General features: G+C 32.8%; 1 protein-coding gene and 2 non-coding genes across 3 annotated transcripts; 1 reads left to right on the top strand and 2 right to left on the bottom strand.

The window, feature by feature from the left end:
* The first annotated feature begins 956 nt into the window (after positions 1–956).
* Positions 957–8,382, top strand: LOC145589734 (pleiotropic drug resistance protein 1-like). The gene is made up of 21 exons (XM_081646413.1): positions 957–1,573; positions 1,725–1,934; positions 2,055–2,139; positions 2,545–2,704; positions 2,793–2,869; positions 3,112–3,256; positions 3,347–3,648; positions 3,742–4,023; positions 4,132–4,448; positions 4,550–4,710; positions 4,807–4,910; positions 5,002–5,158; positions 5,265–5,363; positions 5,451–5,563; positions 5,658–5,990; positions 6,104–6,394; positions 6,487–6,570; positions 6,664–7,025; positions 7,124–7,295; positions 7,391–7,645; positions 7,885–8,382. The coding sequence occupies exons 1-21, from the start codon at positions 1,248–1,250 to the stop codon at positions 8,152–8,154; spliced, it is 4,305 nt and encodes a 1,434-aa protein (XP_081502539.1). The 5' UTR covers positions 957–1,247; the 3' UTR covers positions 8,155–8,382.
* A 775-nt stretch (positions 8,383–9,157) lies between these two features.
* On the bottom strand, positions 9,158–9,229 carry TRNAD-GUC (transfer RNA aspartic acid (anticodon GUC)). The gene has a single exon. It is a non-coding gene; the product is annotated as a tRNA-Asp (tRNA).
* A 2,349-nt stretch (positions 9,230–11,578) lies between these two features.
* TRNAD-GUC (transfer RNA aspartic acid (anticodon GUC)) lies at positions 11,579–11,650 on the bottom strand. Its single transcript has one exon. It is a non-coding gene; the product is annotated as a tRNA-Asp (tRNA).
* Positions 11,651–14,823: the final 3,173 nt, after the last annotated feature.

Genomic DNA, 14,823 nt, shown 5'->3' with positions numbered 1-14,823 from the left:
CCTCATTCTCAAAGAATATATAGTTTAATGAAACACACTTGCTTTTTAAGAGAAAGACATTTAAAAACAGCGTGATTGTCATTATATTTTAATTATTTAGTTTCGTATTACATTATATATTGTACTCCGTAGATAGTTTTATTTTATTTCATTCATTAATTAAAAAGATTCCTTTGTATTATTATTAATACAAATAATTTGTCCGCACTCCTTGAATAATTAAATCTTAAAAGACAAAAAAACATGAGCGCAAATGTGCAATGAAAGGATTAAAAAATAGCAACCCATTAAGTATTTTATTCATACAAACAAAACACACTTCATTAAATTATTATTTAAAAAATTATTTCATTATTACTACAATCCATTCTATAAAATAATCACAAAAGGCTGTCCAGACCAAAAAAAAAATAAAAAATTTAAGACGGAGCACTCAAGTTAAATTTATAGTTGTTTTTGAAAAAAAAACAAATTGATTAATTTGCACACATTTTGTTTTTCAAAATTTTTAAATGAGCGGAAAAAATTAATCAAACAAGGAATAAAAGAAGTCCTTTGATAAAATCTACATCTAGAAAATACATCGGAATATATTGTAAAGTGAGCTTAAGAATAATCTAACGAAATCAAAATAAACAAAATCAAATAATTAGACATATTATTACCCTAAAACAAGAAAACGTTGCCAAATGAGAATACTTTAGACAAAAATCACTAAAATCTAAAAAAAAAAAAAAAAAAAAAAAAAAAATTAGAACCTCCCTGGAAAATGGGAAAACTCTTAAAATAAGAATAACGACTTTCAACCCTTGAAAAATCTCAAGGCCGCCCTTTCTCAACTACTTCATTGATTCCAATAGTAAGAAACTTCCTTTATTAATGGATCTTCATTCCTATATAAAGTCATCACCTCTTTCGTCATCCTCTCAATTCATTTCATTCATTTTACATATCTTTTCATACACTTTAGCTTTTTATATATTTCTTACTTTAACATAAACGGTCCACATTATACTTCATATATATATATACATAACCTAAGCTTTTTATTATTTAGCAACCCAAACAGTCTTACTACAAGTTTCATAAATTTTTTTTTTGTTTTTTTTGACAATCATAACAATTTTTTGATTCATTCGTACTAATCATCGAAAGCAATTTGGGTTGTTTTTGGATTTGATAACGACGAAGAAAAAGAGGTGTAACAAGTATTATTTTTGGCTATAATTTGTTGTTATTAAGGAAGTATGGATGGGGCGGATATGGCTAAGTTTGGTGGGAGTTTACGACGAAATGGTTCGGTATGGAGGAGCCAAAGGTCGGACGCAGTGTTTTCGCAATCGACGAGGGAGGAGGATGATGAAGAGGCTCTAAAATGGGCTGCTCTTGAGAAACTTCCTACGTATGATCGTCTAAGGAAAGGTATATTGACGGCCTCTCATGGTGTTGGTAATGAGATTGATATTCAAGCCCTTGGGTTTAATGACAAAAAGAATCTTGTTCAAAGGTTGATTAATGTTACTGAAGAAGATAATGAAAAATTCTTGTTAAAACTCAAGAACAGAATTGAAAGGTATTTTTTTTTTTATTTTTTTTTTGTTTTTTTACATGATACTAGTTATGTTTTATTTGTACAATTATTGGTTATTCATATCGACTAATTACAATAGCTTTAGGTATACTTGAGAACAGCTAAACATGATACGTTTTTTAATTAATTTCAGGGTTGGGATTGATATTCCGACAATTGAAGTGAGGTACCAAAATTTAAATATTGAAGCAGAAGTATATGTTGGAAGTAGAGCTTTACCATCATTTGTTAATTTTTTGACAAATATTGTTGAGGGTGCTTTGAACTACTTGCATCTACTTCCCAACCGAAAGAAGCATTTAACTATTCTTCATGATATCAGTGGTATTGTCAAGCCAAACAGGTAAATTATTTCACTGAATAAAGAAACAAAAAATATGATTACAAATTTTTATGAGCAAAGTTTAATTATTTATTTTTTCATGTTTAATAATTAATTAGTGTTTATATTCAATAATTGTAGGATGACATTACTTTTGGGTCCACCAAGTTCTGGTAAAACATCTCTGCTTCTAGCTTTGGCAGGGAAGCTCGACAAAGATCTTAAGGTACATAATCTTTTTTCATGTACAATGGGTTAATCTACTTGTTTAAGTCTTTAAAAGGAACATTAATACATTTACACGCGTAAATAACTATATTATAGCCTTTGAAATTTGATCACGATTCTTAGAGTTTAATTATTTTTACCACTCTTATATATTTATGAGGAGACGGGATGGTTTAGTTAGATAAATTCCTAATTTTTCCGAGCCCATCATTATCAAAGAAAAGTCAAAATACAAGTTCTGTGTTTTTCACAATTCTTTTTCACCAATTGGACCTTTATACTCTTTAAGGAAAACTTAGTCAAATATATTGATTGATATAGTTTATAGCTTAGTATAAGTTTGAATATATGTATAATTTTTTATAAAGATTAGAAATCTTATTATGAACTTTAATATAAACAGGTTTCTGGGAGAGTAACATACAATGGACATGACATGAATGAATTTGTACCACAAAGAACAGCTGCTTACATTAGCCAACATGATGTACATATTGGTGAAATGACTGTGAGAGAAACCTTTGCTTATGCTGCTAGATTCCAGGGTGTTGGATATCGATATGGTTCGTTCTTTTCCATTAATCTGTACAAATGTTTCCTACGCAATACTCAATTGATAACTAATTGTTCCATTTATCGAATATATTGCAGAAATGTTGGCTGAGTTGTCTAGAAGGGAGAAGGAAGCTAACATTAAGCCTGATCGCGACATTGATCTTTTCATGAAGGTATAATTAAAACATCGAAAGCAGGGGACTCTGTTTGGACTCTGTTTTTTTATAATGACAATTTTGACTATTTAATCAAAGATATAGAATAACTAAATGTTTAATGTTACACAAGTTATTGACTTGTAAGATTAGTTGAATTAGAAAAACAGAGGAAAAAACAGGGGACTCTGTTTTTCATGAAACCTATTCTTTTTAAAAATTGTGATGTACTAATCTTTAACTAATTTGTGATGTTGTAGGCCTCAGCAGTTGAAGGTGAAGAGGAAAATGTCGTTACCGATTATATCCTAAAGATTTTAGGATTAGAAAATTGTGCTGATACCATGGTAGGAGATGAGATGATTAGAGGTATTTCTGGTGGACAAAGGAAGAGAGTTACAACTGGTAAGAACATAATCTTAATTTTAGGAAGTTAATACTAAAATTATCACTCATATTTTTATACTAAGTTCTAATTTTGTTCTACTAAATTAGGTGAAATGTTAGTTGGTCCAGCTAAGGCATTGTTTATGGATGAAATATCAACTGGTTTAGACAGTTCTACTACATACCAAATTGTGAACTCAATCCGTCAATCAGTCCACATTATGAATGGAACCGCGGTCATATCTCTTCTACAACCAGCACCCGAAACATACAACCTTTTCGATGATATCATCCTTCTTTCGGATGGTCTTATTGTGTACCAAGGTCTTCGAGAGCATGTCCTCGAGTTCTTTGAGTCTATGGGGTTCAAGTGTCCGGACAGAAAAGGTGCTGCTGATTTCTTGCAGGAAGTAAGTAGCCAACATAAAACCTTTCCTAGAAACATTTTAATGTATACACTTCTTGTTTCTAATGAGATGATTTTGTGCATAATGATATAACAGGTTACTTCTAAGAAAGATCAGCAACAATACTGGATAAGAAGGAATGAGCCTTACCGTTTCATTACATCCAAGGAATTCGCCGAGGCATTCCAGTCTTTCCATGTTGGAAGGAAGATTGCTCAAGAGCTCAGTGTCCCCTTTGACAAGACTAAAAACCACCCGGCTGCTCTAACAACGCACAAGTACGGTGTTGGACGAAAGGAATACATCAAAGCAAACATGTCTAGAGAGTACTTATTGATGAAGAGGAACTCCTTTGTCTACATCTTTAAGATTTGTCAGGTTTGATTTGCCTTCATTTTTACACTACTTTTAATGACATCAGTAAGGAATTATATATATGAAGATTAAATTACTAATAATGTTTCATTGTAAATTGTTGTGCAACAGCTTACTATAATGGCTTTCATGGCAATGACCGTCTTCTTCCGTACCAAGATGCATAGGGAAAACGTCACAGATGGTAACATCTACACCGGTGCACTATTTTTCTCGGTCGTGATGATTATGTTTAATGGTATGGCAGAGATGTCTATGACAATAGCAAAACTTCCGGTGTTCTACAAGCAACGAGACCTCCTCTTCTTCCCTGGGTGGGCTTATGCCCTTCCCGGTTGGATCCTTAAGATCCCTATAACCATCTTTGAATGCGCTGTTTGGACCTTCATCACATACTATGTCATTGGGTTTGAACCTAGTGTTGCAAGGTACTAACTCCTAAGTTCTTCACATTTTTTTTTTTAATTCCTGCCTTTTATAACTTATCATGTTTACTTGATGAAAAATAATAAATTTCGATCTCTTGCAGGTTGTTTAAGCATTACCTCATATTGATCCTAGTAAATCAGATGGCTTCTGCTCTATTTAGAGCCATTGGATCATTAGGGAGAAATATGATTGTCGCGAATACATTTGGAGCGTTTTCTTTGCTAGCACTTTTTGCCTTAGGAGGATTCGTTCTCTCACGAAGTATGATTCATAACAAAATCCTAGTCTTATAATCAAGCTCAATGAACTAGTTAATACATTCCCTTGATGCTTATGTTTGTTTTTCGATTTCAACAGACGATGTCAAGCCATGGTGGATATGGGGTTACTGGTCTTCACCTATGATGTATGCTCAGAATGCTATACTTGTCAACGAGTTCCTTGGAGATAAATGGAAAAAAGTACGATCTCTTTACATTTATGCTTCATGTTGTGACATTCATATATGCATACAACATGTTTATAACATTTTTTTTATCCTGTAATTCACAGATCACTCCAGGGAAAACTGTATCACTTGGTGTGGAAGTTCTCACAGGGCGAGGCTTCTTTCCATACGCGTACTGGTATTGGATTGGTGCAGCAGCATTAGTTGGATTTGTCCTCGTTTTCAATGTCCTCACCATTTTTGCTCTCACTTTTCTCAACCGTAAGATCCTCTGAAACTCGCTTTTTATTACTTTCTTTGCTGAATTTTATAGTCATTTTTCCTTTGATTACCAAGGAATTATACTAAATTGTTGTTATGTATTCAGCATTTGGAAAAGCTCAAGCAGTTCCTGATGATGAAGATGAAAAGAAGAACAATAGAAGTGGTGGTGCTTTGGAGATGACTGCTGGAAGATCTTCTCAAGGTGATGATCAAGCCGATTTTACTTAACTTAAGCATAGTTATAGTATATATAAACTAAATGCTTAATCAATTTTTAATCAATATGTAGAAAATGGAAATGAAATCGTTGTTGAAGCACCAGTGAAAAGGGGAATGGTCCTTCCCTTCGAGCAACATTCCATTACATTTGATGAAATTCGATACTCAGTTGACATGCCTCAGGTAAAAACACGTCTCATCAACAAGTCCCATTCTGTTATCTAGTGATTTAGTATGACCGACTTTATTAACCAATACAACGCATCAAAATATGCAGGAAATGAAAGAACAAGGTGTGGTTGAAGATAAATTGGAACTTCTAAAAGGAGTTAGTGGAGCTTTTAGGCCTGGTGTTCTGACAGCTCTTATGGGAGTTAGTGGTGCTGGAAAAACCACCCTCATGGATGTTCTTGCCGGTAGGAAGACTGGAGGTTACATCGATGGAGATATTAAGATTTCCGGTTACCCAAAGAAGCAAGAAACTTTTGCTAGAATTTCAGGATACTGTGAGCAAAATGATATCCACTCGCCCCATGTCACTATCCATGAATCTTTGCTGTACTCAGCCTGGCTTCGATTGTCTCCTGATGTCGATGTTAAAAAGAGAGAGGTAGGTGTAATTATTGATTGTTACTTGAATATCTTAAGGTTTATGCAGTGGCGAATCTAGGCTGAAGGATGTTTACTTTTTATGCTAAAACTAATTTTTGTTCCTTTATGTAGATGTTTGTGGAAGAGGTGATGGAGTTGGTTGAGTTAACCACATTAAGGGGAGCACTTATTGGGCTACCGGGTGTGAGTGGTCTCTCAACAGAACAACGAAAGAGACTTACAATCGCAGTTGAGCTAGTCGCAAACCCCTCAATCATCTTTATGGATGAGCCAACTTCAGGGCTTGATGCTAGAGCTGCTGCTATTGTGATGAGGACTGTCAGAAACACAGTCGATACAGGAAGAACTGTGGTTTGTACCATTCATCAACCTAGCATCGATATCTTTGAGGCTTTTGATGAGGTAAATAATTTTTCAATTGAGGCCACTTTGTACTGTTATCTTTCTAAGAATTTCTAGGCAGAATACTAATGATAGAGGATCCATAAATGCAGCTATTCTTGATGAGAAGAGGAGGTGAAGAAATATATGTTGGACCATTGGGACACCATTCTTCTGAACTAATCAAGTACTTTGAGGTAAATTAATATTCTATAAAACAATCTTAAGACTTCATTTCATAATCCTGTATAATTGTATTCATGTAATTAACATGCATTTGAATTCTTCAGAGTATCCAAGGAGTACCGAAAATCACAGATGGTTACAATCCCGCGACATGGATGCTGGAGGTCTCAACTCCTGCACAAGAGGTAGCACTTGGAGTAGACTTTACAGAACATTACAGGAATTCAGACTTATACAGGAGAAACAAAGCAGTGATTCAAGAGTTGGGAGTGCCTCGACCTGGTTCACAGGACCTCTATTTCCCTACTATCTACTCCCAATCATTCTTCTCACAAGTCCTGGCTTGTTTGTGGAAACAGCGCCTGTCTTACTGGCGTAATACTCCTTACACTGCTGTCAGATTTATCTTTACCGTGGCTATTGCTCTCACTTTCGGAACTATCTTCTGGCAACTTGGAGGCAAAAAGTAAGTTTTATGTGTTCAACCTATAATATTACTTAGCAATCCTTCGAGTTCATGAAATTCATCGTACTAATTGATTGTTATTTTTCGTATTTTTCCAGGAGTAAACAACAATATCTAATCAATGCCATGGGTTCAATGTATGCTTCTACCCTGTTTCTTGGAGTGCAAAATGCATCATCTGTCCAACCTGTAGTGTCTATCGAAAGAAGTGTCTTTTATAGAGAAAAGGCAGCAGGAATGTACTCAGCTTTGCCTTATGCTTTCGCGCAGGTACTTACAGTCTCACCTTCGCCTCCCCTGCTTGTTACTAAAATTTGTCATCCCATGTTATTAGTTAGTATTCTAATGCAACTATTGAATTTCAGGCGTTGGTTGAGATACCATACGTTTTTATGCAAGCAGCAACTTATGGTATCATAGTGTATGCTATGATCGGGTTTGAATGGACTGCTGCCAAGTTTTTCTGGTACTTGTTCTTCATGTTCTTCACTCTCCTATACTTCACATTCTACGGCATGATGGCTGTGGCAATCACACCCAACCATCACGTTGCTGCCATCGTTGCTGCTGCCTTCTACGGAATTTGGAACCTGTTCTCTGGATTCATTGTCCCCAAAACTGTAAGTTCCTCCAAACAACTTCTCATACATCAATCATAAATTCAAAATCGACTTGTCGTGCATAGCTGCACTACAATTTTTTTTTACAATAGATCAGCTAGCAGTGTTACTATAAATATAACACAAAAAAAAAATCTTAATATACGCGTCTTACTGTTAAAAAAATTGTTATATGAATATTAATGTACAGAATGCTCAATTATTGGCTCCTAAACCTTGTTTTTTTTGTTGTGTAACAGAGAATTCCTGTATGGTGGAGATGGTACTACTACCTATGCCCATTGTCTTGGACATTATATGGATTAGTAGCATCACAATTTGGAGACGTACAGGATAGAATCTCAGATAGCACCTTTTCTCCGCCTACAGTTCAAAAATATATCGAAGGCTACTTTGATTTCAAGCATGACTTCCTAGGGGGTGTCGCCGGGATAGTCATTGCCTTCACCATCCTCTTTGCAACCATCTTTGCTTTCGCCGTCAAGACCTTCAACTTCCAAAAGAGATGATATAGCCATTTTGTAACATACTTGAATTGCCATTTAAGGCATAACTCTACAAGTATACATAAATTTTTGTTAATTTTGTTATTTTACTTAATTTTGTACTATAACAGATTCTTTTCTTTTAGATTTTATGAGAATAAACGATCGTATATATGTAACATGTATAATATGGAGTATATAGCCAAGCATTACAATTATGAATAAAGATCTTAGTTCAAATTTAAGTATTAATGTTATTGCAATTTTAGCTAAACTTGATATTTTGTCCTTGTAATGAAATACTTATACAAAATTTTCATTCTAATCTACCTGGAATCACCTTATAATTTGCAAGTGTTTTCATAATCACCCTTGCAAATAATAATTGGCCATTATTGCACATTGGTTTACATCGAATTACCCTTAGAATATTTTCGTTACACAATTTATTAAGAAACGAAGAAATGCTAATCAAATTAACTTTTTTCCTAAACACATTACTTGATATAGTTTTAATACATTCTCTAGCACACATTGTATTTTTAGTCCACATCCTCTCAAAAAAAATGTTTTCTATCCGGATTAAGTTTTCGCATTGTTAGTTCAAATTACATTGTCAAACTTGAGTATTAAATCCAACATAAAACTCTTCTAAACTTCCTATATTTTTATCATTGAATCTCACTGAAGTACCAGACACCTCCTTGACAGGCATGAGCCGCATGATTTCGAGTTTATCAACTAAGGATAAACACAATGCAATTTTCTTCATCCAACAGTATGTATCCCATCTCTATAAGAAGTGATTGAATATGAATTGATTGAAAATCAAATAATTTATGATATCAACCTAAAATTACATAAGTTATGATAAACAATACGAGTATATGCAAAATGTTCTTTAGAATTCCGTCTTAATAGTAGATTTATTAATACTTCCTCCATTTTTAAATGTTTGCTCCAATTAATGTAAATTAAGATAAACTATGATGGACAGTATACCCAAAATACTTAAAAAAAAAAAAATCGCCGTTGCCGGGGATCGAACCCGGGTCACCCGCGTGACAGGCGGGAATACTTACCACTATACTACAACGACCTTATTGTTGTTAACTAAATTGATATTTATTTTTTATTTTAATTATGGCTAAACAGAGAAATAATGTCCAAACAAACTATGTGACGTATAGCATGACGTAAAAGATTTTTTATATACTGTGACAAAATATAGCCAATTAAATATGTAATTCGTAGCAGATTTGCTATTACTCTCCTAATTATGGACAAAAGGTCCCATTTTATATTTGTTATGAAGTATTATTGGCAAAATAAATATATTGCCTTGAACTAGTGCACTGCACGAGGCATTATTTCGTATAAATTGCATAATGATTGATAATAAAAATATGAAATCATGTTAAGATTTTTTTTTTTTTTTTTTTTTTTGTACATAATTTGCAAAAAGAGAAAAATAGAAAAAAAAAAAAAGGAATAGTAATTTGAATTTGAAAAATAAAATGAATAAAAACAATGATCTTCTATAATATACGTATAATAAGTAAAATTTAAAGTTAGTGTTTCTTTAAGAAGATAAAATTAAAGAAAATACAAGATGAAATTCATGGACCGACATAAGATGAATGATGGAAAGAAATTTATGAAATGGAGGAATACATGATGGAGATTTAATTATAAGGTCAATGAGACAATGTGCTAATGAGTTGAGACCTTAACAAATTACTCACAAACAAGCTTAGTCAAAACTCAGTTTTTAAGTGATTATACAAACTTAAACAAAGTGATTATACAAACTTAAGCAAAATAGTTGAGCTCAGTAAGTAAGTGAGTCAGGTTCAAATAAAGTCGATATCAATATCTCTCGCCTCTCCTCTCCTCTCCTCTTCTAGGGTTTCTCCAAAATCTTGACCGTTTAGGTCGGAAATAGTCTTTAATTTTGCAATTTAGGTTTAAAAAAATCTACACGAGTCATTGTAGATACGTCCATCTCCCTATGGTGGAGTCGTTAGTTTTTGTTGGTTTAGTTGTTTGTTTATGTTTAGGGCTTGTTTGTGTTTTAGGGTTTATCAAAGAGGTAATCATTTTTTGCCCTATTGTCAGTTCTTTGGTAAAGATTTGTTCGCGCTCGTAACGGTAGTCAAGTTTTCAAATGCGTTCAAGCGAATCAGATGAAAATCATCCTTACGGCTACAACAAATCGTTAGACCGTCTCTCCGAAAAGGCTGTATATTTCAGCGATGTGTGCGAGAGATGTATCACACTGCAAGATTTTTTCAACGATCGTAGCTTTGATTCAGGAAACCCTAATTTGATTCAATTTTATGTATTTGTTAATGTATATTTCATTTGTAGATGACGGATGGCTTTTTATTAATGAATTGATTTGTTTAAAAAAAAAAATATAATAAAGTCGATATCATTTATTTTTATTGATTGATGGCGGCATTTAGTTGTTTCAAAACCACTTTAATAACAAAGTATTCATACCTTGATATTTCCAAACCTTCAAAAAAAAAAAAAAATCACTAGTAGTAAATTTATACATCTATAATCTAATTAATCATCAATACTATATACTAAAGTAATCACCAGCATTATTCTAGAAATACACGTGTCGCGACTATATTAAAAATTTTCCCGTCAAAAATATTTTTTTTCCGTTAAAAATAATAAGATAATTTATAAAAAAAAATTTATAAATCCTACATAATAGAACAATAACAACTTTAAATAAATAAAATATTAAATACATACAAAATCTATAATAAATACAAGCTTATATAATTATGTAATTGTATAAATATAATTTTTTTTTCCTCTTAACATCCGAGCGTTGCTCGGGCAAATAACTAGTACTAAAACAAATCGTTGCTGACATCATCTCTTCTCCAACAAATTTTACACATGTCACTCTGACATAATTTTTTTTTTTTTTTTAATTTCTACTTTTTTTTTTTTTTTTTTTATTTTATCTAATAAACCTTCAATATGCTTTATCCTTAGTCCCTACCGAGACCAAGTAGTTTTTTTTATAGGTATGTTAATATGTCAATGTTCAAAAGTGTTCATTGTGTGTGTGTGTGTGTGTTTTTTTTTTTTCAATTTTTTTTTAATATTTTACAAGTAATATGCTACAATATAAATTACTTAGCATGTATACAAAAAATTTACGGAGTAGAAAACTTTCTTTCTCCGTACTATAAATAAATCTCACAATGTGTTTGTTTAAAACCGTGGAACTAAACTAGTATTTCAAAAATAAAAAAAATAAAAAAAAATAAAAAATAAAAAAGCAAGAATGGGCCTTTCATTACTTCAATAAATTGGGCCCTTTCATCTAGGCTGGACCAAAATGCACTTTAAATGGAATACCGTTTCAAAATAATCAAATTTGCATTTCTGACACGAGAAGTAAAAATAAAAGGAAAAACGCCGTTGCCGGGGATCGAACCCGGGTCACCCGCGTGACAGGCGGGAATACTTACCACTATACTACAACGACTTTGTTAATGATGTTATCAATTCTACTATATAATTATATAATCTTATAAGGAATTAGCAACATTTGAAGGGTCTCTTCACAACTTGCAACAGCACTTCTTATCTCCTCGATCTACTTTTATCTAATTTTTGTTAAAGGATTATCAATTTAGGTAGTTTATTAATAAAATAGTAATTTTTGAGTTTTTTTTATTTTGTGTTATGTTTGAATTGTGTATGTACCTTTGGTCTTATTTGACAATTATTTGTTGACTGTATATAATTTTGAAGGGTTTTAGGAATTTCCCTTAAATTGGGGTAAATTGTTTATTTTCAGTTTCCTCTGATTAACTTTGGCTTGGGTTATCAGATGCGGTCAAGCTCATATATTCATACTAGGTTACGAATAATTATAGGCACATAGCACCTACTTGAAATTAAGTACTTCCTCCATTTTTATTTAGTTGCAACACACCCCTTTGGCACGCATGTTAAGGAAGATTTTAGACTAGGTAAACGGATAAATTAATTTACAAAATTTTAACACCTATAAGAAGAAAGGGATAAGTTGCTACGGTTTAAATTTCATAGCTTAATTCATTCGTTTACCTAGTTTAATCACCTCATCGATAAACGTGATAAAAAGTGTGTTGCAAGTATAAAAAAACAGAGGAAGTACTCCCTCCGTTTTTTTTTATTTGCATCACTTGTGTTTGCACGGAGTTTTAGTAGAGTGAATTTGGTATAATATAATAATGTGAGTGGATGAATAATTTTATGGTAAAAGTAATGTGGGGACCATGAAAGTGAAAGTATGTGAGAGAGAGTAGTGGAGACCATGAGAGAGAGAAATGATAAATTATTTGAGTGGGGGTTAAAGTAAGAGAGAGAATTAATAAAAAATGGTATAAAGTTACTATATATAGAAGTGATGCAAATAAAAAAAACATCCATAAAAGGAAAGTGATGCAAATAAAAAAAAAAAAAAAAAACGAAGGGAGTATATGTTAGCAAACATATAGGATGTTATTCTTGAAATTAAGTTAAAATTTGTCATATGAAAGTGGACCAAGGTGGAAAATATGATGGCAAAAAGTACCACTACGTACATAATAATAATAATAATATACAAAAAGTACTATTACGATAACTTATACTTAATTGTACATTATACATGCAAAATAGTACATATGAATTTACCACTGTAGCATAATAGTACATATGAATGTACCATGGTAGGAAAACATCAAACGGAAAAAAAATGAAAACCCCAAAACGCCCTCCTATATACATGCTTAATAAATAGGTGTTATGCGCCTATATGCACTCCTAGGTTACTTACACCATATGCGCAACAAGCATAGAACATTGCTAAGTACGAGAAATTCAACACGCAATGACACTGATTTGCACAACTTATGCATAATTATAGGGCATGCAGGACACTGAGTCGCCTCAACATGTGATAACAGACCTTTGACGCTATAGTAAAGATGTAATCATTCATTTCCATCTCTAAAGTTTCAATATGAACAGTTAATTGGATGTATAGTTGTGTTTAGTAACTTTGTTTCGAGCATAATTCATGCAGATTATACAACAAGGGCATAGTTAATGATGATTAAGTAGAAAAGATGTTTCAGTAACGACTTTAAGCCTTAATTGGAGATATATACAAGCGAAAATAATCAGCTGTCAATAGGACTTAATGTATTCTGTTTTTTTGTGTTTATATTGTCAGTACTAATATCCTCTGATTTCTGAGAATATCATGTACTCTTATGATATACGTACTATGATACATAGAATTATTTGTCATCTTTGTTTCTCGACTGCAATCTTTTTCTTCTGTACGATTGGATAGTATTGAATATTGACACCCACCTTAGGAAAATTTGTGTGAACCAGGTTTTATTTCGAGTTAAATTAAACCATACTGTCAGTAATATTCTTGTACCTTATGATAGTGTAGTGTATTATACATTGTATTACCATTTCTTTCTGTCTTGTAGAATTGTCGTGTTTTGTTCACAATTCAGACAAGCTTGAATTATTGTCTCGTGTCAATAATTTTGCAATGGAAAATGTAGCATTCCTTCCTTTCCTAATGAAATTATTATGATTCACATCAACTTAATCTTTTGCTTTTTGTACTGAAAGTCCTAATAGTAAAATGATAGTTACATGAAGTTGATCATGGTTGTTTTCTGTTGTAAGTGCGAAAATATAAGTTGATTGTCGGTTACAGTAATGAGTACCAATAATGTAGGAAAGTTGTTGTGTTTAGTGTATCTTTGATCTTCTTTTTGTTGGTTGTTGGTATCAAGGCAACAGCAGAAATATACAAAAAGAGATTAAAACTACTGTGTATAAAATCATTAGGTAAGACCAACTCTGGCAACAACATCCTCATCCTTTTACATACCAACTATGAATTGTTATCATATAAAAAGATTGTTATCGTCATTGCTAGTTTTAAGACTGAACGCCTGTAAACTAGGAACCATACATACTACCCTGAATTGGCTGAATTAGCATAATTTCTTGATTTTTGAAGTGATCTGTTTATTTTAATTACTCTGTTACATGACTGAAGTTGTACTGAACATACCCTTACGCTTGTTTCTGAATTCAAGAAGGACTTGATAGCATCATAGACTAACTAACATTGTCGTCGTGTCATGGGATTCTATGGACCACAGTGAATCTTATTATGATTCTTATTACAGTAGAAGCTGTGCAAACATGCACAAAATCAAGTGCAATGAAATTATTGCTTAGGGAATTTTTAAATTTACTGCTGTCTTTGATGCTTTCTTTTCGATCTTTTACCTTTCGAAAGTGCTTAGATGCCTTGTTGATTGTGAAAGTAGTGGCCGAAAGGATGTTCGTTCTATGATTGTTTAGTTATAACTGAAGCAACAAGAAGTACAATAAAATTCAGTCAGTTCAACTTGGTTCTTGTTACAATAACAACAATTAGTCTGCTGCATGATTTTATAAGCTGCTGCTGCTATCTGACTGTGTGTCAATTGAGTTAGGGCATAATTTACACGAGGCGTATTGAACTGCAGGCCGGAAGGTGTTCTGACCGTATAAAGTATGATACACTGGGGGATCGTGGTGGGACTAGTGGCGTACTAGCAGTACACCAGCCTTTTGTACCACCAGGAAAAGGGTGCGATCATACTAGCA

Source organism: Chenopodium album, chromosome 17 (assembly GCF_948465745.1).
Source record: "Chenopodium album chromosome 17, dcCheAlbu1.1, whole genome shotgun sequence".
NCBI lineage: Eukaryota > Viridiplantae > Streptophyta > Magnoliopsida > Caryophyllales > Amaranthaceae > Chenopodium > Chenopodium album.
This window is presented reverse-complemented; position numbering and strand designations above follow the sequence as displayed.

Coding starts and splice junctions, on each gene's coding strand:
- LOC145589734 (XM_081646413.1), top strand. CDS start 1,248: ATGGATGGGGCGGATATGGCTAAGTTTGGTGGGAGTTTACGACGAAAT. Junction 2,140..2,544: donor AGCTCGACAAAGATCTTAAG/GTACATAATCTT, acceptor TAATATAAACAG/GTTTCTGGGAGAGTAACATA. Junction 2,705..2,792: donor GGGTGTTGGATATCGATATG/GTTCGTTCTTTT, acceptor AATATATTGCAG/AAATGTTGGCTGAGTTGTCT.